This window comes from Dermacentor albipictus, chromosome 2 (assembly GCF_038994185.2).
Source record: "Dermacentor albipictus isolate Rhodes 1998 colony chromosome 2, USDA_Dalb.pri_finalv2, whole genome shotgun sequence".
Taxonomy (NCBI): Eukaryota; Metazoa; Arthropoda; class Arachnida; order Ixodida; family Ixodidae; genus Dermacentor; species Dermacentor albipictus.
In genome coordinates this window covers 20513596-20538111 of record NC_091822.1, presented here as the reverse complement: position 1 = coordinate 20538111, position 24516 = coordinate 20513596, and the positions used below count along the sequence as shown (strand labels likewise).

At 47.7% G+C, this 24516-nt stretch overlaps 1 protein-coding gene across 11 annotated transcripts in view; it reads left to right on the top strand.

Moving 5' to 3' along the window:
- Positions 1-24516, top strand: part of LOC135897954 (neprilysin-1-like) — a 752274-nt gene that overhangs the window by 442130 nt on the left and 285628 nt on the right. For all 11 annotated transcript variants that reach the window (XR_010563211.1, XR_010563210.1, XR_010563209.1 and 8 more), the window contains one exon: positions 6882-6962. Coding sequence is in view for 8 of the 11 variants with exons in the window: in XM_065426667.1 (XP_065282739.1) it covers positions 6882-6962 (81 nt within the window). In the remaining 3 variants the exon portion in view is untranslated. The remainder of the gene's footprint in view (positions 1-6881; positions 6963-24516) is intronic.

Sequence of the window (24516 nt, the reverse complement as noted above, 5' to 3'; positions counted from 1 at the left end):
TTCGACGTCCACAAACACCCACGTACGCAGCGCCCATGGGTGGGCGTACTTAGCGAAGCACGCTGCACGAAACAGCAATGGTTGGACGGAGGCAAAAGTTGAGAAGCGGGCTGCTGACTTGCAGGCACAGTAGCCGGTAGTGTGCTACTCAGCGCTGCCACCTTCTGAAACGGTGCAGCCAATATCAGCCGTCACAAAGCCAAATCACAACATAGAGTAATGTAGAAAAAATAAAGCCAGTTCCACGCAGTGGAAGCTGTGAAAACCGCGAAGCGGGCGGTCGTTTTCTCATGTTTTAACTCGCCTTTAGCGCGATTTTCATGAAATGTCTTATGTCTCGTTGTTGTTTTGCTGGATCTGAGGTTCGGTTCCAGATTGCGCCCGCTTTTCAGTGCGTGAGGTTGGGATCAAACCACAGTTTATCACACACCTTGCAGCTGTGGCCGATTTCACGGTCGAGGAATTCTATCTTCAACCGTCCATCGACATCCTCCGTCGGAGGAATCTCTCAGCCCACGTCTCTGCTTGGTCTCCTGCTCTCGAAGTTTGGGGTTAGCTTGCCTCTCCTGGCGCTTGGCTTGCGTTACCTTTTCTTCAAAGTGGGGGTTGGCTTGCCTCCACCGGAGCTTGGCATGTGCTTCCCGTTCCCGATCCTCGGCGGTAGCGGCTGCCCTCCCCTGGCACTTTGCTTGCGATTCTCGCCCTCGAAACTCAGAATTTGAGCGACGCTGGCACTGCCGTTTTCGTACCAGCTCGCGCTGCCATTCGCGCCGAGCGGAATCCATGGGGCGAAAGGGCGCACCGATGAAACACCATCTCTTATACCCCTCACCATTCCCCCGGCGCACCCTGGGATTGGTTCGCTCCCATCATGGCCGGGCCCCGGATGGATGGATGGATGCTATGAACGTCCCCTTAGAAACGGGGTGGTGGGTTGCGTGAACAAGCTCTTCTTATTTTTTCGCCTAGTGTCCTAACTATGTTAAAGAAGAAAACAACTATAAAAATGAAAAAAGAAACCCATGATGGATTCCCACAACCAAACCATCTGAACCCCTATTGTGAACTTTGTTCTTGTGCGCCTCCGTTGTTTATCGTTTCCCTACTTTTCTTCCACCAATCTTCCAATCGCCTCTTACTGTCCTCTATTGCTGACGAGTTTGCATTTCCTTGCTCTCGCTGTAACCGAAGGCGTCAAGGACGCCAGAGGGTCCTAAATCAATCACTGGGAGATGTCTTCGCATTCTAATAGAACACACTGCGTCGTTTCCCTAGCTTTGCCGCAGCAAACACAAGTTTCTTTTTCCTTGTAGTATCTAGCGCTTTAAGTTCGTGTTCTAAGGCAACCTGATCTAACTTCGAAGAGTAAAGAGTTTCCCTTTGAGTTATCATTAGTTGTTTCTTTCTTGATTTTGTTTTCCCCTCTTAAGGAGTTACTCATAGCAGGTTTCTTTTCCACCGCTGCCACCCATGAGATTATCTCAGCCTCTCTGATTTTCCGCTCGACGTTCTTTGTTGCTGTGCTGCCCACCATACAGGTCTTATACTTGCTGGTAAGCTTCCTTGTACTTTAGCTCCACTGTGAACCAATGTTTTTCCTGTACAAATACCTGAAAACTCTACCAGCCCATCTATTTTCCTCCATATTCCTCAGTCTTTCTTCATAATAAATTTTACTGCTAGCTTCCCTCACTTCAAAACTTATCCAGCTCCTACGCTCGGTGCGCCTTCTCGCGGCGAGCTCCGGAACCTGCTCCGTGCATGACACCAGACAGACGATGAAGGCTTGACATGTAATAGCTCTGCTGTTCAAATCTGCTCTCGTCGACACGCTAGAACATGCGAGAACGTCCCGCAAAGGCGAGAGTGGACGCTACGCAGTTTTCTAAAGGCTGCGAGCGCACCCAAGTGACCGGGCGTGCCTCTGCGTACTGCGCATACACAATGCCGCCTCTGCGGACTTCCACCTAAAGCCACGCCCACCTAAAGCTATCTAATAAAAGGCGCACTCACTGTCACGGATCTCATCCGGAGAACACTCTGGCCGAATGAATGGACTAGGCGACAGGTGTACAGACACAGATGCACATTTAATACAACCCACGCGACACGAACAGCAGCACAGAAACCTAACAAAACTAACGCACAAGATACAAAAACTATCAGTAAACACGAACCGGTAACACTGCCACTAGCATTCTATTGAGAGTGGTTGGCGTTCGTGCTCAGGTCTGCTTCGGTGCGGATGTGGCGCGGTGTGGGTCCCGTAGCCGGCGTCGGAATGGCGTTCGACGTTCTAGGGCCGGCGTCGCTGGAGGCGTCGTTGGTTGCGTCGTACACGCTCCCGGTCCAAGCGCCCGTGGAGGTGTGGCCGGTGATGTTGGCGTTGGGGCACCACCCGGAAGAGTGGCAACAGCGGTGGAGACACCCCTGGCCGCAGCAGGTAGTAGCGTCCTCCGTGGACTTTCCGGAACGGGCCCAGGAATGGCAGGAAGTCTGCGGTGCAAAGCCGTAGAACGCGAGCACACCGGAGCACTAGCCGGCGTCGCTCTCTTCCGGTCGAACCGTCCCTGACCCGCCTAGTCTCCGCAGCTTTGTTCTTTTTCCCCCCTGTGTCTCGCCCTTCCTCGCCCTTTTATAGCCTTCTTGTTAGTTCACGTCATCCTTCTCTTCGTCTTCTTCTCTTCTGCACCAATCATCGCTTTCCATCTCACCGGATACTTCTTCTTCTTCTCTTCTCCACCAATCATCCCTTGTCACCTCACTGAGAACTTCTTCTTTACCTTCTTTTGTCTTCGGTTGATCCACGTCATTCTTAACGCCATCCCCGTCATCTTCTTGACACCTTTTTTCGTCTCCCATTGTATTTTATCTTCCCTCTTATATGTGACAAGGGCCCCCTCTATCAAGAGTTTTTCCCTGAAAAACTGCTCAAGTCGTCCTCCTCTTCAAGCCATCCAGCCAGCCGACTATCTTCTGTGGCGATTCTGGCCCCAGCGCACCACACAGCACAACGCAGATGACCAGCACACACCAAAAGCACACCACTAACACATCACTGCCGTTGTCCATACAATGTCCTTAACAAGCGTATTAACGTTCACAACCAAACAGCGTTCTCGGAATACTGCCGTTGTCCGCACGGTGTCCTTAATAAACGTGTTAATGTCCACAACACACTCCTTTGTATAATCACGTAACAACCACAACAACATCAACAACACGATACAACCCTGAGATACATAGCACAGCAGCAACAAGATACCTCCCAGAGATACCTAGAGCTGTTCAGTTGGCTCTAGTCATGATGTCCGCTGCAACGTTATCTCTGCCTTTATTATATTCCACCTGAAATGCGTATTCTTCTAAGGCCAAACTGGACTTACCTGACTCCTTACTCTGCTTGTCATTGCTGTGCTTCTCCTTGCTTTGTTGCTTTTCTTTACTTTGCATATCCTTGTTGTCTTTCTCCTTGCTGCTCTTTTCCTTGCTGTGCCTCTTGGAGGCCCACTCCTTGCTCGACTTCTCCTTATTGCCTTTGTCCGCCTTCTCCTTGCTTCCTTTGCTCACCTTCTCCTTGCTGAACTTAGCCTTGCCAGCCTTCTCCTTGCTTCTGGATCTCGATCTGCCTTCCTTAGAGCAGCGTTTCTTGGCCTTCTTGGACTTGCGCTTACCTCCCCCTTTCTCTTTGGTGCTCTTGCTGCTTTCGCTGCTTAGCCAGGGGCAGAAACCCTTCTTTTTCTTCTTCTCTTTACAATCCTTACCTTTGCTTTTCTTGTCTTTGCCCTTGCTCTTCTTGTCTTTGGACTTGGCTTTGCTCGTGCGCTTCTTGTCTTTGGACTTGTCTTTGCTCGTGCGCTTCTTGCTTTGGACTTGTCTTTGCTCGTGCGCTTCTTGTCTTTGGACTTCTCGTTACCCTCTTTCTTTCTTTCCAAACGCTGCGTTGCTCTGCCTGTCGCTTGAGTTCTTGTCTCTACTGCCGACGAGAAAGTGACTGCCCCACCACTCGTCTGAGCTCCTGAGCTGTTGTGGGCCTTTCTTCCTTTGGATTCTCTTCAACGTCGAGCATCCTCCGCTCGGGATCGGGGTCCTCGACACTTCTTGACCCGTAATGTTTCCCAAGATGAGGTCGTAGATGGGTTGCTCTACGCATTTTGCCACTACCTGTCCAGTATAATATGGTGTGGACACTAGAATTCTGGCTTCAGGAAGGCACCCTACTGTGCTATCTGCGAGAGTGAGGGTCGACGTTTCCCGTGTAGGCTCCTCGTCCTTCACCAGGTTTCTCCTAACCAAAGCTGGGTTGGCTCCGTTGTCTCTAAGCACCAATACAGGACGGTCCCCTATTTGCCCAACCACAACCGGCATTGCTGCTTTTGACTTGGGTGCTCCATTCACAACCTCATTTCCCCGCGGCGTTTGTTCTCCTTTCAGCTGTGGAACTTCAGGTGGTGTGACAAGCTCTGCCCGAGAGTCGACAACGAATGCAGATTGGTCTTGCCCCAGAGCTATCCGCTCGAATCGTTGCAGATATGCCTCCACATAATCTCTTCTGTCATCAAAAGGAGCCATCAACTTTCTTGGACAAACTCTGGCTGGTCTAGGAGACTCGGTACCAGCTAACGAACGCTGATCATCGTCCGTGATCCCCTCATAGCCTCCTGCGATATGCGCCTGTTTCTACAAAATGAACTCCTTCTCTCGTTCTATCCTTTTCTCCTGTTCTTCTGCCTCGCGAGCTCTTCTAGCTTCTCGCTCTTCTGCCTCGCGAGCTACTTCGCGAGCATCTGCGCGTGCTTGCGCCCTTTCCTCTTTCTGCCTTTTGGCCTCTTCTTTCTTCTCGTCACAGAGACGCATCGCCTCTTCCTTGCTTAGCACTAGCTTGAGCGCAAGTTCTAGCGTTTTTGCGAAATCCATACTTTCAGCCGTCGAGAGATCGGAAAGATCCGAGACAAACCAAAAAGAAACAAGGAAATGAATCCTGGCAGGCTCGCCACTTGTCTTTTTCACGGAACACTCTGGCCGAAAGAATGGACTAGGCGACAGGTGTACCCGCACAGATGCACATTTAATACAACCCACGTGACACGAACAGCAGTACACAAACCTAACAAAACTAACACACAAGATACAAAAACTATCAGTACACACGAACCGGTAACACTGCCACTAGCGTTCTATTGAGAGTGGTTGGCGTTCCTGCTCACGTCTGGTCAACACCACCTGGATAGAACAAGGCCTTTTCACTCCGATCCATGACGTCATGCTACCTGGCCCGACTGCCATAGAATCTAATGGCGATGCTCTCGAGTAGGGCAACAGTGATTTTGACGTCACCGCTTTCATCACGCCAGCCTTGTCAATAGAAATTTCGGGCCAGGTAGCGTGTCGTCATGGGTCGGAGTAAACAGGCCTTGTGCTATCTAGGTGGTGTTGGTCTGGTTCGGTGCGGATGTGGTGTGGTGTGGGTGCCGTAGCCGGCGTCGGAGTGGCATTCGACGTTCTAGGGCTGGCGTCGCTGGAGGCGTCGTTGGTTGCGTCGTACACGCTCCCGGTCCAAGCGCCCGTGGAGGTGTGGCCGATGATGTTGGCGTTGGGGCACCACCCGGAAGAGTGGCAACAGCGGTGGAGACACCCCTGGCCGTAGCAGGTGGTAGCGTCCTCTGTGGACTCCCCGGAACTGGCCCACGAACGGCAGGAAGTCTGCGGTGCAAAGCCGTAGAACGCGAGCTCACCGGAGCACTAGCCGGCGTCGCTCTCTTCCGGTCGAACCATCCCTGACCCGCCTAGTCTCCGCAGCTTTGTTCTTCTTCCCCCCTGTGTCTCTCCCTTCCTCGCCCTTTTATAGCCTTCTTGTTAGTTCACGTAATCCTTCTCTTCGTCTTCTCTTCCCCACCAATCATCGCTTTCCAACTCACCGGATACTACTTCGTCTTGTTCTCTTCTCCACCAATCATCTCTTGTCACCTCACTGAGAACTTCTTGATCTTCTTTCGTCTTCGGTTCATTCACGTCATTCTTAACGCCATCCTCGTCGTCTTCTTGACATCTTTCTTCGTCTACCATTTTATTTTATCTTCCCTCTTATATGTGACACTCACACCATTATTTTCACCCGAATCGCGAATAAGAAATGTCTCATGAATGTCATGTGATCTTTTGTCACTGTATTTGGCCACAACCCGGTAATCGTACAAGCTAGGGTTTTCTGGACTTTTCCAAGTGCAAGTGCATTCCCAGTTTTTACGACTGCCAAGTTGTGGTCGAATACAATAAGAAAAGAGCACGAGAAGTTTATGAGCCCTTTCTTCTTTAGAATTCGGGTGAAAATAGATGTGTCAGGGCGCCTTTTACAATTTATTAGTTAATCGATATCACTAGCTCCTGAGGTGATACCTGTTCTTGCACGCGTGCCTACGCTGGTATTTCTCGCCGTTATTCCCCCTCCCCCTCATCTGATTGCACCGCATCCGTAATAGACTTGGTTTCTAGGGAGCGCTTCGTCCGGTCTTCTCCTTCCGTTCTTCCTAAAAAACGTTTTTTATCCTTTTTTAACAATATTTCACCGACCAGATCAAGGAGCCACCATATTGTAGTACTCTTGATCTTGTGGAACCTTGCAGCGCGTCCTTTTCTTATGCTTTCTGGTAGTGTGCAACATTGTGAAATTTTACACGTTGGGACATATTGCATTCCTTTTGATTTTTCCATTGAACCCCCTGTTTGCATCTGATTTACGAGATATATTCCCAAAACTTGTGGGCTTAGTCATGCTGCTAACTCAAAGCAACATTTTTTCTGAGCCTATGACATAGGGCCGATTCTTGCTATTGGACTTATTATTCGGAACAATATACTGACCACCTAACCACCTCTTGCAGGCTGTGTCAACTTCAATGTCCAATCCCACGAAGACCTTTCGGACCATATCCCTGGAGTCACTTGAGACGGCATTACCATTGGTACGATTCTGATTTCTTTCGCCATTTTTCGAGACCTTGTACGCACAATATTTTTTTTAAACTCATAGAAAGAACGACGCTGACGTAATTTATGTGTCCTAACTAAATGTAGCAAAATAAGTAAAGGTGAAAATAACGTAAGCCCCGAGCGCGGAGTAAGCTAAAGAGGAGCGCGGACTCTCCTTGACGCGAAGTGCGCGCCGACGGACGAGCTACGGGTGGCGGCTTTGTTAAGTGCGCTCGGGAAAAGAAGCGGCCGTCCGCCGTCGTTGTCGGCGTCGTTCCACGTGCTTCTTTGCTTGATTCCCGTTTTCGGAGCGAAATAACTGTGGGTAGTAGCCAAAGTGGGTAGTAGTCATGTGGGTAGTCATGTGGGTAGTAGCCAAAGCTTAAAGGCATGTCGAAGAACCATTGTTGCGTGGTAGGGTGCTCAGTTACCTGGCAAAAGTTGGCGGTGACACACTACTAAATATTCGCGTGAAGCTGTATGGGAGGGAGCAACGGCAGGAATGGATTGTCGCCGTGTGGCTGGAGATTTCGTATCACGCTTTTCTTGTTATTCCGGTGTCTGCTTCACTCGATCACGTTTTCACGGGTAAGCGAAGTAGGGTATCACGGCACAACCACGTTTGGTTCGGTTTGTCGGCAGTTCAGCATGCGGGTTATATATGTTTTGCATTAGTTAAGAATTTCAGTTACCGCCTTTATTGTTCGCCGCTTCTTTGCCGTGTTGCTTTTACTACAGAAGCACGATTGTACAAGTGCATAACGTTAACGCTTTGGATGATTGCAAGGACGGATCAGGTTCGTTTTATGCCAGCCACTAAATCTTTGCACCAGCTATAACGCAGTTCATGTTTTCGTATCTATATATTGTGTAGCTTTGTGCACGTTGAACGGTTGGTAATTGCTTCATGCCAAAATGTTCTTTTTTTCTAAATACGTGGATGTCGCCTCGCCTCATTTTTCATGCGGCGTGATTAATGTTTTGTTGTCGCAGTGATTAAAGGCCAGTGCTCATTAAAAAAATTTTACTCATTTCGCTGAAGGACATATTCAATTTTGTGGTTGCTTGAGATCTTTTTTAGAAAACGCGCAGCTGAGGCGAGGATAGCTGTCGGCTGCTTCATACGATATTCCTGTTGGATTTCTGCTGAAGAAGTCGCATCTTGTCTGTGAAGTCGTTAGAAGTTGATGCTGCCAGAAGGTACTGACCATGCAGATTGTCTTTTCGCATGTGCTTCTCGTACAAAATCGAATTCTTATTATACATTGAAGTGTAGGAGTACAATGGCTGAGCCGTAAAGAATTCTAAACCTGTGCTTGTTGCAAGCGCCAATTTACATGTTTATGCGCTGCTTCGCCTTCAAAAATATCGTGTGGCTTCTTTCTTAAGTAACAATACAAAAAATATTCAGGAGTTTGGAAAGCTAGGATTTCATATTTCTAAGCGCGCCAGTAGGGGAATTTCAGACCACCAAAGCTGCAATGGAAACAGCAGTCCGTCTTTCGGAGCAGCGGAACTGCGCCATTGGCACAACGCTATTTCGCGCTGTTATTTACCAGTGCGTTTGGTGACTTCGTTGACTGGTGTAGCCATTATCATTTAAAATTTGTAATTACACTCCTTGGGTAAGTTTGATGGCAGTCATTTGGCGACATCATGCGTATTTATTGGTACCTTGATCGCTACAATTTGTGACCGCATCGCACTCGACGGAGTCATTTGAGATATGTCTCCGACAACAACGAGTGCCTTTTATAGAGGTACGCAAATAGCATTAAGGCAATAGTATATTTAAAAAACATTGATGACCAAGATGTTGCATTTGCCAAAGAAAAAATACAAGGCAGCGACTACTTAACACAAACTAAGTTCGTGTAGCTGGGCTTCGTTGCGTTATACGGCTGAACGCGTCCGGCACGCATACGTACATGATTGTCCCGAACTGATCGGTGCATGTCGGCTCTCTTAGCAGTCTACGCTTTTCCAACAGCATTCACCACTGAAGTAGCGGACTGGCAAACGAGCAAACGGGAAATTGCAGCCGTGAGCTTGAGCCATCCTCGCTGCAAAGTGTAGTCGTCGGCTACTGCATCTCGCGCGTAATTAAAAAAAACGCCGGTGAAAAAAAGTGGGGGAAATAATCAAACGGTGAGCAGTAGAGATAAGCAGCGGACTTTTGGAGTACTGATGGGAAAAAAAGCAGGGATGACATTGGCACAACCGGATCCGTTATAGGCATATGTAGTGCTACAAGGCAAATAGAGAAGTTACTTAGAAGAAAAAGAAGGTCATGGAGATTTATGCAAAGATACTACAATGAAGAGCATATTTATTTATTTATTTATTTATTTATTTCACACACTGTCAATCCCTCTTGGGATTATAACAGGAAGTGCAAGTACATATGGCAGTATTTACAAACAGAGAATATAAATACATTATATAATCATAAGTGTGTTATTGCAAAGGTATTGGCTTCGCTAAACAAAAGAATTAAATAGTTCATCATAAATGCAATATTTGGGTACAATATACTATAACAAAGAAGAATCTGAGACAACAAGAAACCAAACAAGAAAAAGAACACCTGAAAACACATGTATTATATAATACCTAATGAACATGAGAAACAGGATGCAGTAATGCGTATGATGCATCATACAAAAAAAAAACAATCATAGATTAAAGTGTTAGGCTATGAAGATCGGTAATAAACCTGAGTATGTAATTCAGAGCTGTAAGGCGAGGAGATGTTCTTCCACTGAATTACCAAATGTATCTAATGAGGGGCTGTTACTAATGGATTCACTCAGTTTATTCAACTCTCTTATCGCTAAAGGAAAGAATGAATTCTTAAAGCAATCAGTACGAAATGAATGCTCATTGAGTGCTTGCGTGTTTTTATGCCACATTGGCCGTGTTTCATTTCTGCAGATGTATCTAGAGGTATCAATATTAAGCTTGTTGTGTAAGAGCTGGTACATAAGTTTAGAACGGGCGAGTACAGCTCGGTTTTGTACTGTTAGGATTCCGGCTTTGTTAAGTAGTTCGGTGGGTGAGTCTGCTAATTTATGCTTATTGTATATATACCGTAGAGCTTTCCCTTGTACACCTTCTAGTTTTTTAATTAGTTGTTTAGTGTATGGGAACCAGATAACATTTGCGTACTCGAGGACTGACCTGACGAAAGTTTTGTAAGCCAGAAGTTTTTTATCAGGTGGTGCTAGTCGGAGGTGTCTTCCAAGAAAGAAAAGGCCTTTCATTGCAGTTGCTGTGACATTATTTAGATGGGAGTTCCATCTGAAGTCATGTGTTAACATTAATCCGAGGTACCTGTGTTCATGAACTCGTATTAGTGGCACGTCGTTAATGGTATACATAAAGCTCGAGTTACTTTTTTTCTGGTGATTGAAAGAACAGCAGATTTCTTAGAATCGATAGTCATTTGCCAGTGGGCACACCAGTTAGACACAGCTTTCAACTCGTTGTTTAATGTTATGTGGTTATCATGTGAGTTAATATTTCGATAAAGAATGCAGTCGTTTGAAAATAGCCTAATGTTTCCTGTGATTTTTGTAGGTAAGTTATTTATAAAAATTAGAAATAAAAGGGGAGCCAGAACGCTTCCTTGGGGGACTCCCGATGTTACCCGGGCTGTCGGGGAAATCTGTCCGTTCACTTCCACAAACTGGGTGCGGCTAGTAAGATAGTCGCAAATCCAGTCAATTATGAGGCCTGTACCTAATGTAATCTCAAGTTTCCTTATGAGCTTTTTGTGTGATACCCGATCAAATGCCTTCGAGAAATCGAGTAGGATGTGGTCGGTTTGTCTTTGTTGGTCGATAATAAATGATATGTCATCGGTTAGTTCCAGTAGTTGAGTGATTGTCGAAAGGCCTCTGCGAAAGCCATGTTGATATGGTGATAAGCTACTCTCCTTTTCTAAGAAAACGGTTATATGTTTTAGTATGATGTATATGATGATAATGATTTGTTAAATATTATACAAAGGTACTTCGTCATCCATTCTGCGTATCGTTTCAAAAAAGTGTTTGGTATTTTATCCGGGCCTGGCCCTTTTTTCGTGTCCAGGTGTAGGAGAACGTTCAGTACTCCGACCTCCGTGACGGTGACGGGGCTTAGTGTGCTGTTAACGGGGATGTCAATTTGGGGCAGTTTCCCATCGTCAGATGTGAAGATAGAATAAAAATAGTTATTTAGTGAATTAGCGCTTTGTTTGCTAGTTTCGGGCGATACTTGGGGATCACTTGATGCCTTAGTTTTAAGGTAGGTCCAGAATTTGCTCGGCAAATTTCTTAGGAATCCTTGAAGTGTGTTTGTGTAAAAGTTTGACTTCGCTGTCTTTATTTTAGAATTCATGTCTTGGATAGCTAGAGTAAGATTACTTTGAGATGAAAGTTTAGGTGCTATTTTCGTTGATTGTTTCAGACGCTTGACTTTATGTTTGGCATGAATGATGTCAAGTGAAATCCAGGGATTGTGCTCCTCATTTTTTTAACTTTAGAAGGTACATACTTAGAACTACAATGAGTTATAATTTTTTTGTAATCATGCCACAATGTTTCGATGTTTGTAGTGGAACGTATTGAAAGTTCTTCAAAGGCGGTAAATTCGTTAGATAAGTAGTCAATAATACTCGTATCGTCTGCTCTACTGAAGTCCGAGTAAGTGATGCGTGGTTGGGAAGAAAATGTATTCTGAACAGGTACAGCACATAAAGTAATCTTATGATCAGACAGGCCATCAATGAATTCAAGATGCGTTTGCTCTAACGGGAAGTGACGGCTCAAAACAACTAAATCAAGTGTGTTAGAAGTAGTTCCTTGAACACGTGTGGGCTCTGTTACGATTTGACTGAGATTAAATGAAAGCATGAGTTCGAAAAGCATATCAGCACTTGGTGAGTGGTATTCAAATGTTTGCCAGTTCACATCAGGGAAGTTAAAATTCCCTAGAAGTATTACTCTGGTCCCTAAAACGTTATTTTCGCATACGAACACAGTTTTTCCATCACTTCAACCTCACATGAGGGACTACGACAAGTACAGCCGACGACAATATTGCATGTAGAAAATGTTAGTTTACAAAAAATTCCTTCCACTCCTGTGACATAATACGATATAAGGGATTTCTTTTTTTAATCAATAAGGTGACGCCACCCCCACGTGTTAATCGGTAATAGCATACCTGAGTAATACAAGCAGGCTAGGTGACTACTGGTCACCATTCCGCTTCAAAGGGGATGCCAGTAATTAATCAGTATCATAATCACATAGGTGATGTATGACGAGTTTATTACAGTGCAATTGGCGCAGCCAACTATTGTCCTAGCCATAAACGGTAACCAGGTTTCTACACTGATATCTGCCTCAGCTCAGAGCTCGTCTTTGTGGCTTGCCAATGCGCTCCCTTTATTCCTTCCCCAGCTGTGGACGGTAAATCTACGTGTTGTGCTCCAATAAACTAACTTACCGAGCAGCCTTTCAGTCATCGAAATATTAAGTGGTTGGATGGCGCACTATCACTTTAGTCGCTGCTTTCAACTGTATAATATTGCGACTGTATGAATGAATGTATGGTTTTTATTGACGCAAGGGCCAGATATGGCCAAATAGCGCCAGGTCCGCGGTGATATTGCGACTGTAATACAGATTGTGTCTGGAAAGTAATGCATTTCTTTCCGGCACTGCTATTGGACGTACTACGATGGGATGGTATGGGTTAGGTGGCGGGACTCCTAGGTTTTCATCATTCCTTAGCGCAGTCTGCTCGAAGCTCTGGGAGCGTGAGGATCGCTGTTTCCGTGACCCTTCTGGTAGTGCTCTTCCACGACGTGCGATGGTGTCCGCACGCGAACAACGGTACACGACCAAGTTCTGCGCTAAACTCGATAAGATTCTTCTGCATATCTGCCAAACGATTGAGCAAGCCTACGGCACCTCTGCTTTGACATATTCTCAAGTTTTAAGGTGGTTCAATGTGTCTAAATTGGCCGAGAAGACACGGATGATGAATCCTGCTTCGGACGGCCATGAACGAGCAAAAGTTGCGAAAATATGTCTCGTGTTCGTGATGTTTTGAACACCGACCGTCGGATGACTGTGCGGATGATAGCAGAGACTCAGCATTCCGAAAACGACCGTGCAAGACATCGTAAGAGGCAATTTGAACATGCGGAAAGTGTGCACCAAGCTGGTCCCCTAACTGCTTACTGACCACCACAAGGACACCGTGAACGAACTTTTGAAGCCGGTGTAAATATAACTTTATTTTTTGGACAGTGGCATTACCGGGAATGAAACATAGGTAATTGAGTACGATCCTGAGATGAAGCGCCAAAGTTCCGAATAGCGCACCTCAGAGTCCCCTCGCGCCAAGAAGGAAAGAATGTGCAATTTGAAAGTGAAAACAATGCTGATTGTCTTTTTCGCCGCCAAGGGTGTGGTTCACGAAAAATTCGTACCGCAAGGGCAGACATTCAACGCTGCTTACTACGTGGATGTGCTTGAGAGAGTGGGAAACGGCGTCCCCCGTGCACGAAATGTCACCCAAACCTGGTAGTTGCACCACGACAAATCTCCCAGCCAAACTTCCCTGCGCGTACGGGAGTTCCTGGTAAAGCGCGACTTGGTGACGCTGCCCGAGCCCCCTTATAGTCCTTACCTGGCTCTGGCGGACTTTTTTCTTTTCCCGAGAATCAAGAGCGCCATGAAAGCAGTCCGTTTTAGGACCATGGAAGTCATCCATCCCGCAGTGACAAACGCTCTGAAAAAGGTTCCCGCCGATGCCTTTCAATATGCGTACAGTGCATGGCAGAGTCGCTGGCAAAAAAATGGGCACATTCCGGACAAGACTACATTGAAGAATTCTAAGGGGTTGTAACGTTATCTCGAATAAGCATTTTTCTACAGATAAAATTACACACACACAATACACACCCTGTATATTGTCCCATTGAAGGAGACTGGCCGAGGAAACCGAAGATGATAAGGATGATGTTTGGGTTGTTGCTAAAGAGCTTCCGTAACCATGTTTGAAGACATCGACTTGAGTCATCTGGGCTCGTTCCTGCACGCATAAACAGAAGTTTGGCTTGCTTGCAACTCGAAATAGTTTTGGCGTAGGTGCTGAGTTCCACAACATGCAGCTCTGCAATTGACGCTGCATAAATAATCCCGGAATGGTCGACGGTCATAACGCCAAGATGGCCGCGGGCTACGCCCACCTCCGGCGCAGCAGACTGATTTTCGTAGTGTTGTCCAAGTCGAAAGAGCTTGGGGCCGTCTGTGGCACCGATTGACATGGTATTGAAGATTGGATTTCGTGGTTCAGCGCGCATGCAACCACAATCAGTGGGCTGCTAAGGCAATTTTGGCGAATTTAATATTCCACCTCCGAGGTACGGCGCAAGTATGGTACGAGACACACAAATATAACACCATCATATCGCATCATTCGCAAGGAAATGTTTCGGGACCTATTTGGAACGTATATGGGTGAGCAGCTGCCAGAGAGAAAGGAGCCTTCTAACCGCGCTCAAACATCAGCAAGGGAGATAGGAAATATGCCTGGCGTATATTCAAGATGTGCTCGCTCTCTTCGGTAAAGTCGACAACAACATGAATTAGACGCACAAGGTTATGTACATGCTGACGAGCTTTGCAGATGACTCCTTTAACTTGCTCATCTACGAGAACTTGACTCAGTCGAGCAATTAGTGTTGCACGTTCGAACAGTTGAGGGCCATGGCATTACGCAGCAGGTTCTGCTGGATGTCAAATACGACAGTGACATGGTAGCGTGAAGACGAACCAGGTCAAACTCATGGGTCTGGTCAAGGAAACTTGAAGCAGATAATCCATTGCGAACTGGAAACCATGTCTCCAGCCACTCCTGGTCACAATTTCCTGGATAACGCATCTCCAAGTTCGCCTCTACAAGCCGTTGTCTGCGAAGTAAAGGCAAATGTTGAGCATTAAACATGAGCTTGAGATTCATTTCGCGTACATACAAGGTACCGATGCCAGGAGTCTCTTCACTCCGTTTGCGATGCTACCATCAACCAGGACCGTCCAACTACTTCCCTGTTTTCTGGGTTCTCCACTCGCCGTCGTATCCCAACCCACTGGAGAACACCAGGCGATAGGCTGATCTATTTATTTGCTCACACGTTGGACATATCTCCGTCACTGCAGCAACTGTTGGAAATCTTTACCTCGGTAGAACTTCCCGCACGACCGTTCAGAATCAGTAGTTCCTCTACATTTCTCGACCTCCTGCTTTGAATGCTGCTGAAGCACCAAGGACCATTCCAACGAGTCGATCATCTTCACCCCTAACTCGCCGACGTCATTCCCCGCTGGCACACCGCTGTTCCTCTTCAGCGTGCGTCCGACAGGAAGGCTAGTCGGTGCAGCCAATGGAAGGGACACTCGATCGATAACGTGGCCTAGAAATATTGCGTCGAGACTGCCTACTCATGGAAGCATTTTACACGTTGAAGTGAATGGCGTTCTGGTTATGTCCCTGGTCGGCACCGGTGAACACGTATCATTGCCGCACTTCACGAACAACTTCGAAAGATTCTCACACCGGCGGTACCGTGCGCAATACGCGTTGCGGATGGTAGCCGGCTTCCCGTTGTCAGCATGTGTGCAGCCCAATTGTCGATTGCAAGCCATAAAATGGTCGTTTTGTTAGTTGTGTTCGAGTGGTGCATGACCTGATCTTGGGGCTAGGCTTACTTTCGGATCATGCTGATCTCATTGACTTTTCCACCTGCTTTGTTGGACCTTCACAGCAATTATCTGTATAATGCGCTTCCCAACTTGTGCTCCCCTGACGTCATCAAAGTGACGCCGCAAGCCGCTACTGCAGGGCTTTTTACCCCTTAGCCATGTGTTCCTTATGTACGTCATTCTGAAGTGTAGTGTCGTGCTCCGAAATACGATCGTAACGATTGTAGATAATTCTTGTCTTGCCGTCCTCAGCTTTAGATGCCCTGCGCATCTTCTTCGCCGTGACATTGCAATAGGCCGTCTGACGCCTGTGTACGAATGCCATATATCATCACTCATACCTGATATTTCTATCAGCCCTGTGCTAGAGTGCTCCAGTTTGGCTTCTTGCTCACCCTTGCAAGACATTGACAGGATTATTGTTACCGACCTTGCTTCACTCAAATCAGATAATCGTCGTCGCCTACTGCTCAATTTCGACGAATTTTTTTTATTCGGTGACCGACCTCTCAATCAAACAACAACCGCAACTAATCGCGTTAAGTCTGGTGATGCAAGTCCCATGCACCGACATTCCGATTGTGTGTCTGTCGCCGAGCAAAAAATCATCCAGATTGAAGTCGCAAATGTACTGAGAAAGAAACTAATGGAATATTGATCTAGTCCATGCGCCTCGCCATTTTTTCTCGTCAAGAAACAGAACAGCTGAACAAGTAAATTAGCGAAATAAAAGACGCACACCCAAGAAGGGGGACAAAAAGAAGCGCTGCTCACAACTGTTTAATGGCAAGGGAACAATTCTACATATTTATCCTCCAGTCGCGCATGCACCTACGCAGAAATATGAACAGAGACGTGTATATCAAAGGCGGTGCCACAATAACGGGAATTTAGAATCAAATAATGCGATAGACTGTTCACTTACACACCGACCTCTTTTCACATATGCTTGCCCACGTTACCATAGACAACCATTCTGGGCAAGAGCGGTAACGGTTGCTCTTGACTTGTATGGGAGGGATTGCTTATCAAGAATTAAGATCGGTTTACAAGCGAGGCGTCTATCGCAATGCTTGATTTTGAACTCGACTTCTGGCGTAACCACCTTTGATGTACACGTGCCCCTTCATTTTGTACTGTGTGCGCATGTGAGACTAGAGGATATATATCTGTAGAATTCTTCCTCGTCGAAATAGTTGTGATTAGCGCTGCGGAATAAAGTCGTTATGAACTACGACGAAGTCGCCCAACAGGACACAGCAGCAGGTTGCCCTTCACAGAGGTTGCCCTTCAACCTGTATACAGGTTGCCCTTCCGTCGCAATACAATTCAGCTCATTTTCACTCTTCCGCGCCTACCCAAGTCCGCACAGATGCTAGCGATATCTGTAGCATCGCCCTTTTTGCCCAGATTTAGTGTGGTGAAGAGCGTGTTCTCACTTACGCTAATCGCCTTCTCCCCACGCCCGAATGCTACTCTATTATTGGTTTGGGCAATAGGAAAGTCCCACCCGTACCTGTATGACTGCCATATTCGCGTAATACAGAGCGCCTTGGCCCTTTGTTGGCCGTTGCATGTACTTGAGTAAACATTCTCCTTGGCGTGCAAATCCGGACTTTCACATCAGGACGCTGACTGCATTTCCCACCATCCTGTGGACCTTCCGTGTGCAGTGGTCGGTGTCTACGGCATGCACGTCATGTCCATTTCCGAGTACATTCACACTGCCGACGGACAGCGCCGTGCGTCTGTTCTGCCCACCATCATGGATTACTTGGGCTTGGCGACTCCTCATGCTTGGCTTCGCCGATTCTGCACACCTGATGGAGCTCACTATAGGCGGAACTTGCATCGTGATTTCGCATACCAATTGCTTAACATTCCGGGGCACCTTCAGTCTAATTTGTGTCAGCAAACTCCGCGACGCACCTATTGCTCTACGTCTCGGCAGTTACTCGCATCTAGAACAAAATCCGACGGTGATTATTCTGTCCCGATCATCGCCGTTTTTTGCACCGGTATGCTACCACTTACGACCAGTGCCAACGCCCGAAGCTTCCTCCCACACCTCCAGCAGGGCTTTAACAACTCATCAATATTTTCACTTATCCTTTCTTTCTTGTGTGTCTTAACCTGCTATGGCATTTTTGTTATGTGAACTACCGCAAGAAATGGGTTGCCGTTGAAACTGATTGCAGACCACGCTACGCCATTACGCGAGGTCTTCCCAGCAGTTCTAGTTCCTGCACAGCGTCATCCTACACCATGACCCTCCAGGCAAGCCTTCACAGATTGGGGACGTTACTTCTTGTCATTGACGACATCCTCCTTTCATGGTCAAGTGAGCATCAATTCGCTACAACTTGTCATCCACAGACAAACGAACGGCCTTATACAAATACCTTAAAGAACGATAACCGACATGGAAGCGATGTACGTTTCTGCAGACCATCTGATCTAGGACGCTCTTCTAACACATGTCACCTTCGCGTATAATTCTTTCCGCCATGACATGGCTGGGTACTCGCAGTTTTACCTACTATTTGGCCGCAAGTCTGTGCTGGCCACAGACACCATACTGACTTGTGGAATATATTCGCGCAGTCCGTGCGCTTACCATGCAATTAGCAAGGCAACACAGGCCCATCAGATTGCTCGTGGTCGCCTCAATGCGTGCCAAAATTCCCAGAAGTTCCATAACGATAGGTACCACAGGGACATCAAGTTCTGACCTGGCTCTACCGTACTCTTGTAACAACCATCTCACCTCGCTCGCCTATCACAAAAATTTTTGCTGCGTTATTTAGGCCGCTATAGAATTATGCGACAGCTATCAGATGCAACTTATGGGACTGTTCCCGCAGACTCGGGCCCATCATCTGCACAACCAAGACTTGATGACGTTCATGTCAACCATTTGAAGCCCTACCTGCGAACGGTTGCTGCGCCACATTAGCTTGCTTCAGAATGGCGCTCTATTGTTGGCGCGTTAATTTCGTGGCGAAGAAGACTAGGACGGGCCTGCCAAAGACGATGAGTTTGAAGTGTGTGTTGTTGCCGCTAGCGCTTCAGTCGCCATACTTGAAGATGTCTGCTTGAGCCATCTGTGTTAGTGTCTGCGTTCATAAACAGCACTGGAGCTTGTTTCCCTCCGAACAATATAAGTGCGTATACAGGTGGCCCCAACTAACTTGCACCAAGATATAAGCTTATGTAAATGCCACGTAGCTGGACAGAATCAAGGTGATGTTATTTGTCATCGCTAGGAGGTACTCATACATGTTTTGAATTGCGCGTTGCTGCATAGTTAGTCTAAATTAATTAAACAACTGCTGAAATATTATAATTAGATAAAAAAGTGATGATAACATTGTAGATCAACATTAAACCTCCCGACACTGTTTTCTGTTACTTAATAGGTACTACATAAAAGTATTTTTGCGAACGTGAAAAAGCTCGCGATTACACGGAAAATTTCCGCGCGACTGGCCTCGCGAGGCCCTTTCCGCACGTTTCTTTTCAACGTCGGAGTGGTGAAAATATTTTTCTTTGTCCTCAGTAAAGAGTTCCCACGTTCTTGAGGACTTTTCGTGATTCTCAAACTACATCAGTACGGTTTTTCTCAAAAAGAAGACGAAGTTGTCAAGCTTCGGGACCGAGTTACAGTGGTTATATCATGGTTAAAAGGGTAAACAAAAACCCGGGGCACTTCGCCGACCAAATAAAGATTTAAAAGAAAAGAAGACGAAGAAGATGTGAAATCCAGTGCCTTGGCTGAGCATGCCACTTCAAGCGGCCACGCAATCGACTGGGGGAAGGCACGTGTCCTTGCCAGGGAAAAAAGGCTATCTCGACGCCTTTATCTTGAGTCCCTCATGATCCAGACTACGCCACACACTCTGAACAGGAGCGATGGCAATCTACCGTCAGTGTATGCGCGCTGCCTGCGTCACGTGTTCTAGAATATTTAAGCGAGCTGCTCGAGCACCTTTGTTTATTTTACCTGTGAACAAGGCTCCCGTGTGGGAGCCGAAACGTCTTCTTTTCTTTTAAATATTTATTTGGTCGGCGAAGTGCCCCGGGTTTTTGTTTACCCTTTTAACCATGTTTCATCCCGACCAGACGGGCTTCCGTCAAACACTGAACTTCAGTGGTTATATCAGCTCACCCTATCCACTCATCCACATTTTCTCCCGCTCTTCGCGCAAACGAGCGTGGTTAGTGGACCTTTTCGCGGTTGCAAGAGGCGCTGGCTGTAATCCATCGTTCTGGGGCATGCTGACTGTTGTCGGCGAAGAGACCGGCAGTATGGCGGCTCTGGCGCGTTTGAAGGGGTTGCGGCTGCCTAATACCTCGTGTAACCCGTACCTGCAGCACTCTGTAGGGGCGCTCGGTGAAGAGAGCGTTTATTGGGACACGACATGACCGACGGCCTGGAGCGCCAGCCGGGATTCCGCTATGGCTAGGCGAACGTCTTCTACCTCTACCTCTACAAGATGTAGTGTGCCACTACATCTTGTGGAGTGTACTCAAATCACACAAGATTACCATGCTTGTAAGAATATCATTATCCTCATTTCATTCTGATACAGAAGGTCCCTCGGATCGTTCACTTCGGGTCCAGCTAATTTACTGCTGAAGATGTATCCTTGTTTTTATTTGCGCCACAAATAAGCTTCCAAATTTCACTAAACTTGAAAACTGATTATTTAATCTCTGCTAGAGCACTCAAAGGTACACAGCATACAAGCGAAAAGGACAAAGGCCTGATCAAAAGCTGAGTGTAGCGGTGGCGAAAGGGCTCGTCGTGAACTACCCCGTGGCGGCCGAGGTGTGGTCAAGGCTAGGCAGCACGCCATCTTATTTGTCTTCCTTTTTAAGGTCGCAGACATATATATTGTTACGGGGATGTTGGGAGTATAGACAGACTGGTTTAAAGTATATATGCAAGCAGATTCAATGTAGTTAAGGTATCTGGCCTGCAGCGACACGCAGCAGCCAGCGTTTCACGATCTTCTTCTCCCTTTCTCTTCTTTTATCCTTCCGCAACAGGACCCCAGAGTGCTGAAGCGCCGTCTCGGCGCATGTTAGGCGACGAACTGCGAGCGAAGTATGCCTTCAGCCGCGAAACGTACGCGGTGTCAACAGCTTTCACACTTGAGGAGGGATCAAACTGTAATGGCGAGATCTCGTAATTGACGTCGTTACCTTGGCGTAGGACTTCATAAGGCCCTGCGTAGCGAAAGAGAAGCTTCTGGGAGAGGTCGACCCGACGACATGGTGACCAAAGGAGTGTCCAAGCACCTGGGGCTAACTCAATATCGCGATGGCACCGGTCGCTACGCTCTTTTTGCATACGCTGCGAAGCTCACAAAAGAGATCGGTTGACTTGACGTGCCATGCGAGTGCGCTCGAGGACTTCACGAGCGTACTCACTTGCAACACGTGGATCAGAAGGTAGGATGGTGAAAAAGGCATTGTGGGGTAGCGAACATACAAAAAAGAGGCAGTGGCTTAGCTCCGCTATGCCAGGATATACGTAGCGAAAGCTAAGGCATAGCATGGTTAGGCTTGGTTAGTCTTGATTGCAAGTCCAGGTTAGTTTAGCCAATCGTTCGGCGCGCTGTTCGTCTGTTTTCTGGGCGATTTGTTTCCTCTTCATCTCGTTCCAATGTCGATTCCAGAGGCGTGATCGGAGATCTTTCTTCGATACGCGTTCTGTTCGGTTGCTGCAACGTCACAAAGTGGCAGTATCCAAAAGTTTTGAGAACGGGGCGGAGAGGGCAGCCAATCGGCAAGCGCTGAACTGCCCGCAAGTTTACTTCCCTTGTTTGTCATCTGCTTACAGAGAGTATACTACAAAGCGAAATGTCTCTAGTCTTCCGATGAATGAAATCCTTATCTTAAAAAATGAATTCTTTTTCTTCTCAAGAATAAACACGTTTTCAATAGTAGTATGTGTGAATACGGCAATTTATAACTATTATTTTTTCTGCGTCGTCCCTAGGTGGTGTTGCGCACAGCGAGAAGAAAAATGAAAAATGAAACGACGGGAACAGTGGCACAGTTTTCAAGAGGCAGCAATAACATTGCAGTGGCTCGCGTGCACCGATGATGGGGTCGATTTTGCTCTACAACGAAATCACTGTTTGTTTTGAGTAACGAAAGCGACGCTGGAATTCACTTTCTGCCATTTCTGCAAACGCGTTTCGCACCGTCACCCGCTCTCCATCCTGCTCGAGCAACGCCAGCGCATCAACCTAAGTTGCCAACGCAAGCGTCATGTTCTCGAATCAAGCTATGGATCGGAGCCAAACGTTCTATTCCGCAGCCGACGGTTCGATCCAATCCAATCCTTCAGACGCGCGATGCGAAATCGGTTGCGTAACGAGCGTATGATCGCTCGAAACTTCCAAACTCCCGTCGGGTTCGGCGCCTAGCATACGACATGCTCGGTAGCAAGATGATTGACAGGAGCGTGTCGTCATTTTCACGTCATCAAAAACGTGGCCGCGCCCCGCGGCTGGCGACGTCGGCGCAGGAGTAGGCCAGTCGTGCGCGCCGGTTACCGAACGTACGCAATGAACAACAATCTCCGATCGCACCCCAACCCTCCCCACGCTTATCAGAATTGTCGCCGTCCATACTGCCGCCGCAACTGTGGTTGCGGCGCACGCGAGCTCTCCTTTTCAATCCTCCGACATGTTATCAGGCATGCAACGCAGCTGGCGAAGCAAGCGAGCGGCGTCGAGGAACGGTGCCGCCCGCTTCGCGAGGAATACGACGAGGAACGCCATGTGACGTCATACCAAAGGGCAGCGGCCGATAGGCGCGGCGCTGCGCAGCGGCAGAACGCCTGTTGCTCGGTGCTACTAGTGGCGCATGCGCAGTAGTGACTAGGGAGTGAGAGAGAAAGAGAGAGAAATATCCGCGGAGAGACGCGCGCTGTGACGTCATGTGCCTCCTCGGATCACTGCCACGGCGAAAGCGCAAGTTCGCGGCCAGTAAAGCTCTCGCTTTAAAAATAAAAGGATGAAAACCCTGCGGTGTCATGTCGGCACGAGTTATACGCGAACGTCACGTAGGCCAGAGAGGCGTTCTAGTCGCGGTGATTGTTGGAGACGTACATCGACAGCATCTCTGTCAGTGTTCGGTTGAGACGTTGCGTAAGACCGTTGGTTTGTGGGTGGTAGGCGGTGGACAGATTGTGGTAAATGGCACAAGAGAGGAGCAAGTCGTCGGCAACTCGAGAGATTAACGAGTGGCTGTGGGCTGTAAGCAACTGTCGAGGTGTGCCGTGGTGGAGAATGACGTCATGGAGGAGAAAATTGGCGACATCAGTTGTGCAACTAGTCGGCAACGCCTTTGTTATCGCGTAGCGCGTCACGTAACCAGTAGTGACGGCGATCCACTTATTCCCTCTCTCCGTCGTCGGAAAAGGACCAAGCGGGTTAAGGCCAAGGCGAAAGAAAGCTTCAGAGGGAACTTCCATTGGATGGAGTCGTCCGTCAGGTGGCAGGGTAGGTTTCTCCCGGCGCTGACACCGGCGTCGTACACGGTCATATGTAGGGAATACTCTAAGGTGTCCCGCCGTCGGTGCATTGCGAAGTTGTTCGAGAACGACGGATGGCAGATAAAGAGGAAGGGCAAAGGGCAACTCAGGGCCATAGGGGCTGATATTGTGGTGGTAGAGAATGCCGTCGTGCGTAGGGAATTCCACGTCTTCATAGAAGCTTTCGACTTCCTGGTCATCATGACTGGATGTAGGGGCGTAGACCTGTACAACCTTCATTTTGTACCTCTTATTGAGTTTCACAACAAGGCTTGCCACCCTCTCGTTAATGCTATAGAATTCCTCTATGTTGCCAGCTGTATTCTTATTAATCAAGAATCCGACTCCTAGTTCTCGTGTCCCCGCTAAGGCCCGGTAGCACAGGACGTGCCCGCTTTTTAGCACTGTATGTGCTTCTTTTGGCATCCTAACTTCACTGAGCCCTATTATATCCCATTTACTGCCCTCTAATTCCTCCAATAACGCTGCTAGACTCGCCTCACTAGATAACGTTCTAGCGTTAAACTTTGCCAGGTTCATATTCCAATGGCGGCCTGTCCGGATTGCAACTCGTCAGATCTGCTGCTGCTTATTTGCCCCAGCTTCAAGCGAATGCGTGAGTTGCTAGAGATACATACGGGTACTTCTCGGAATCTGGCTTTCGTAGGTACTGCTGTACCACGGATGAAAACGGGCGCTTTGGTCCACTTGTCCTTTCCTGAGCTGATACCGCATACGTGCTCCGGAATAGGCCTGCTTATAGTAAGCCCGTACTTCATGGTGTGTTGGCCGTGTTAGTGCAGCACTCGTGATAGAGGGGTCCGTCGTGAGTATCCCGTGACGGACAGGCTCTTGTTGCAATAGCAATTGTATGGATACTCCGGGTGAATTTCAGCCATCGCCATGTGTTCCGCGTAAAGTGCAACTGTGATAACTTCGTGGGCGCGCGCCGTATACTTTGAGTGCAACTGTAAAAGTCCGTAGGTACGACAGTGGGGTTTGCCAAGCCGAGTTCGCGGCCGTCTGCACATGGGCGATTCCGGAACTACGAGGCCAGAACCGTTTAGAAATCGTTCTATATTGTGTTACCTATCGCGATCAGGAAACACATCTTTCGCGGATACATCATTAAGTCTTTAGGCACGTAAGATTTACGAAATGGGTTGCAGAGAGCTTTGAAACGCTCTGCCGATATGCGGCTACTGAGATGCCCTCCTTTTAGTGATTGAAGCAAAC